General features: G+C 40.0%; 1 protein-coding gene across 2 annotated transcripts in view; it reads right to left on the bottom strand.

The window, feature by feature from the left end:
* Positions 1-4,817, bottom strand: part of LOC109543216 (WD repeat-containing protein 6) — a 22,143-nt gene that overhangs the window by 15,475 nt on the left and 1,851 nt on the right. Inside the window, exon 3 of one of the 2 annotated variants that reach the window (XM_019912801.2) lies at positions 195-2,642. The exons of the other annotated variant lie outside the window; for it this stretch is intronic. Coding sequence (XP_019768360.2) covers positions 255-2,642 — 2,388 coding nt within the window. The 3' untranslated portion in view covers positions 195-254. Of the gene's footprint in view, positions 1-194; positions 2,643-4,817 lie in introns of those variants that run through there. 2 annotated transcript variants of the gene reach the window in all.

Consider the following 4,817-nt stretch of genomic DNA (forward strand, 5'->3'; position numbering starts at 1 on the left):
TGCAGCTCTTCCTGCTCAACAGAGACGTTGGCTCTGTTCAAACGCTGCAGCGCAAACATCAGAACTTCATGCAAGACTTACAGACGCTTCAGAACCAACTGCAACAGATCCAAGAGGAATCGGTCAAGCTTCAAGGTGAAGCTACCGAGGTGAATAAAATTTGGAAGCAGAAGAAAGAGTTTGAAACCCAACCATTCACGGTGCAACAGCTAATGCAAGCAACTTTATTAAACCAATTCCAGCTCCATTATGTATCATAAGGGTGCTTGACGATGTTGGTTATCCTTGGCATCGACATCATCAAGAACATCGTCTGTTGATTGAGGCATTGGCACATTCACATCTAAAATCTCAAACCCGTCCCCATAAGCGCACAGTCGTTGGCCAAATGTTCCCTCCAAGCCATGCAGATCGGTGACAGCCGTGTTGTAAGTGAACGTCTGTATCATCCTCACTTGGTTATGCAAACACGTCCATTTGCTCAAGACAATTCGTTGGTCGATGGAGCTGGTGATCGCATAGCGCTTGCTGAGGAGGGCTCCAGTTATCTGAGCGCAATGAATGGATTTGTTCTGAAATTGGTGCACTTTGCAGATGGTTGTACTGCGCCCAAGCGGACGTATAAGAAACAAAGACAATGTAACGCAGTTGTCATCGCCGCCAGTCAAAACCACTAGCTCGTTCTTCTGCACCGAACAACTGAAGCTGTTAATGCCCGATTGATGCAGCGCATAAGACTGCAAGGGCTCAGAAGGGACGGCCTCAGAAATATGCCAAAAAGACAGAGCTCCATCGGTGGCCATTGACGCCAGTAACTGGTACTGGGTGATGCAGGTAAGCTTCGTTATGGAATAGTTGGAATGCACCACGGCCTTCTGATACAACAAGGTCAAATCGTCTAATATTTCGAAAACTTTGACGCAACCCGTGGAACAACCAGCAAATAGCACCAAGTGATTGTCTATATGCGCAGTGCTCAAATCCATGATCCTTGTTTCGCCCTCGTCATGGCTTGAGGCCTCGTAAAAATTGTATCTCTCCGTACATGTCACGCGTGTCTCACTCCAAATTTGCAGGTGCCAGGAAATTATCTGGGCGCGGCCTCCTGCACTTACCAACAATTGATCTTTGTAGTCTCTTCCTAGTTGATGTAGATGCAAGGCGCGGATGCTAGACAAGTGCACCTTCAGGCAGTCCAAAACCCTTACAGAACCATCTGCTGGTATTGCCATGATGCGTAGCATGGTGTCTTCGCCGCCTGAGAGCATTAGAAGGGAGTCGTCACACGCCACCAGTTTCATGCAGTTAATAGCGCGAGAATGGCAGCCCTGAATCAAATTGCTCGGCTTGTAGCTGTTTAAATCGAATGTCATTTTGTGTATCATCTTCTGCTTGATGAACGAAAACAACAAGTTGCCTCTATCATCCGAGGCGCAGTCCCAAGAGCGATGACCGCCTCCACAACGTGCTTCAAGCAAAACTCCCGATTGGACATCAGAAACTCTAAAAGTGTTGCCAGAAAACGATAGAATATAATCGCCCCTTTCTATGGCGGTCAGCCAACCAAAGTTTGTCTGGTGCGATCTAGTACATTCTAATTGACCAGTCAGCTCATCAATGGCGTAATCTTTAATAAACCCATTTTTTCCCAAAGAAATCACCTTGTTGTGACTCACATAGAGTTGGGTCACTCCTAGATGGCTGTGGGCGTTTCTAATAACATCCACCGGCAAACGATTACCTAAGATGAAGCTGTAAATGTGCCCTACGCTGTCGCCAATAATAAGGTGTTTGTTCCGAGCACAAGCGCAAGTGGTAAATCTGCCTTTAGGTCCTGCAGGTAACTCAAATATGTCCGCGACGCGAATCGTCTCCTGATGGATAAAATGCAATGTGACAGTTGTCTGTTGCAGAACCACAAACCTTCTGCAATCAAGCCAGTGAAATGCCAGAATTCGCAACTTCGATTTGAGGAAATACTGATGAATCAATCGTACCTCTGCATTTATACTTCGGTAGATATAAATCTGGCCCTCATAGCCCGCTAGAGCCGCCAACTTCCTGCATGGCGAGACTCGGAGCAGAGAGTATTTTTGCAAGTCTCGATGCTTGCCTAATATCAGTTGAAATTTGCACTCACCTTCTTGGTATAATGTGCCGCTTTCCGACATGCAAAGCATGCTTCTCGAATCTAAAATCGCTACATGTCTGGGCTGTTCCGTTGCAGGCAACTGCATCACAATTTCCTCCGCGGCACATTTATATGTAAATCGCTGAAGACCCCCATCGGCCCGTCCGCTGTAGAGACAATCAGTTCCGCTGTGGTAGCCCAAAGCCCACACGGGACCACCTTGATGTGAACTGAGTTTTCTGATCAAATCACCTCGAAAAGTCCACAAAATGACAAAGGAGTCCTCTCCAGCTGTAGCAAAAGCAGTAGGCAATATCAAGCACTTGAATACTCTGGATGTGTGTCCATACACTTGGCACTCGGCAGTTATTTGCAGTCGTTGCGAGTGGATAACAGTTTCGTCGGTTAATGTTTCGGGATTCCTTAACTTCCAGAGAACAGCGGACCGGTCATCGGAAGTAGTGCATATGAGGCCTTTGTCCACGTCCACGTCAATGCAGAAAATTACGCCCTAAAATTGTTTTTTATTAACTGAGCATTCAATTCTCTTTCCCTAACATAAAAGAACTATTTATTAGTTTATGTTAATGCTAATTCTCAGGAGCATATAGTTTTGTCGCGACGACGAATACATACATAGGTGGGTAACTAGATTCGAAGACGGCTTAATTAGCGGGAATAATTAGCAGATTCGAAACGACCTTTATTTACATAAAGCGAACCATCCCATAATTCATGCACAATACAATCATTTCATTCACTGCATGACTTTCTTTACAATTAATAAAATCCCGATGGAAATATGTAATGCGTAATAATATATCAGGGTGTCAAGAACATTCAAGTTATCCTTGGATTTTTCGCCAGCTGCGTTCTGAAATCGCAATAATTACGGGTAAAAAACTTCCTTTTTTGGAAATATGTATCGATTTTAAATGTTTTTTCCATACACTTATTCAATAAAATTTACTAAAACTCTATACAGGGTTTGCGGCTAGCCCGTTTGTTTTTCGCAAAGTATTATTTGATGAATCCACAGACGCCTATCGGGTGCACATTTAAAAATTTTTTTTGGTAATAATTTTTGGTAAAATCTAAAATTATTTTAATGTGTCCACTATTTTAGAATTGTTTAAGTTACGTAAACGTAATTCGTAGTCTACTGTAACAAGAAATCATATTTTATATCCCAATGATAATAAACTTGCCATTTTATACAGGGTGTCCACAAATTTAAACTAATCAAATAAGAACTTTAAGTTGCTATAACTTGATTAATTCAAATACAACCCCATATTTTTTAGCTTACCAAGAAATGTAATTTTTAATTACGTATCGAATGGTACTAGAATGTTGATAACTAAGTTTTTGCCTTTTTACAAAATACTCCAAATAATGGTKCTGTGCACCATATGGTATTTTTTTAATTAAAAGGTTAAATAACATATCAACAATAACATAAAACAAAGTCAAATTATTTATAACAAATGTTTGAAATGTTGACCGTCCATTTCCAGGCACTTGTAAATTCTTTCTTCAAAACCACTGCTAACTCTGGACAACATTTGCGGAGTTACAGTTTTAAAAGCGTCTCTTTTGCGTGTTTTCATATCGTGTGAAGTTGTCGGAAGCGTATGGTAGACAATTCCTTTTATGTACCCCCACAAAAAGAAATTTAGTGGAGTTAAGTCCGGAGATCTAGGGGGCCAATTTTGAAACCCATTTCTGCTAATCCACCTGTTTTGAAACTTGGCATTTAAAAATTAACGAACGAAATATTGGGAGATGTTTTATTAGAAACTGGAGAAACACCAAACCATTTAGATGTCCTTCAAAAAATAGGGTCCAATTAAATATTGGCCCAGTATTCCACCCCACACATTAACTGACCACCTATTTACCACCATTCTCCAAGGGTGAAAATCATGTCAATATGCTCTTCTCTTGGATAATTCTTCATTTTCACTTAGCAACACAATAAAAACATTAAAATAACGACCAACACGTCTACCATTACAAAAAACAATACCACTCTAGCTATCAAAAAGACACTTTGCAGTCTAAACTGACAAATAAAATAAATGATTTGACATGTGTAAATGGCATAGCCAACTTAATACATTAAATTAAACAACACCAAATGGTGCACAGAACGGCTATTTGACGTGTTTTGTAAAAAAGCAAAAACTTAGCTATTAACATCCTAATACCATACGATAGGTAATTAAAAATTGTATTTCCTGGTAAGTTAAAAAATATGGGGTTGTATTTAAATTAATCAAGTTAGAGCCACTTAAAGTTCTTATTTGAATAGTTTAAATTTGTGGACACCTTGTATAACATGCTAAGTTTATTATCATTGAGATATAAAATATTATATCTTGTTACACTTCACTATAAATTACGGTTACATAACTTAAATACTTCTAAAGTATTTGACACGTGAAAATTATATTAGATTTTGATTAAATTCGTATTATTTAAAAAACCTTAAGATTTAGGTATTGTACCGTGGATGGCCGAGTATCTAACTCTTTCTTCAGCTTACAACTTTTATTCCACTCGGTACAACTTTAACTACGGAACAAGAACAAACTAACTTCAAAGTTACCGTCAACTTCACTAACAATAACAATAACACACGGAAAACACGCGTTTCCGGCTCCCGGAGTTTAACTTCTTCTGC

This window comes from Dendroctonus ponderosae, unplaced genomic scaffold (assembly GCF_020466585.1).
Source record: "Dendroctonus ponderosae isolate FM_Combo_2020 unplaced genomic scaffold, Dpon_F_20191213v2 Dpon_F_20191213_1, whole genome shotgun sequence".
NCBI lineage: Eukaryota > Metazoa > Arthropoda > Insecta > Coleoptera > Curculionidae > Dendroctonus > Dendroctonus ponderosae.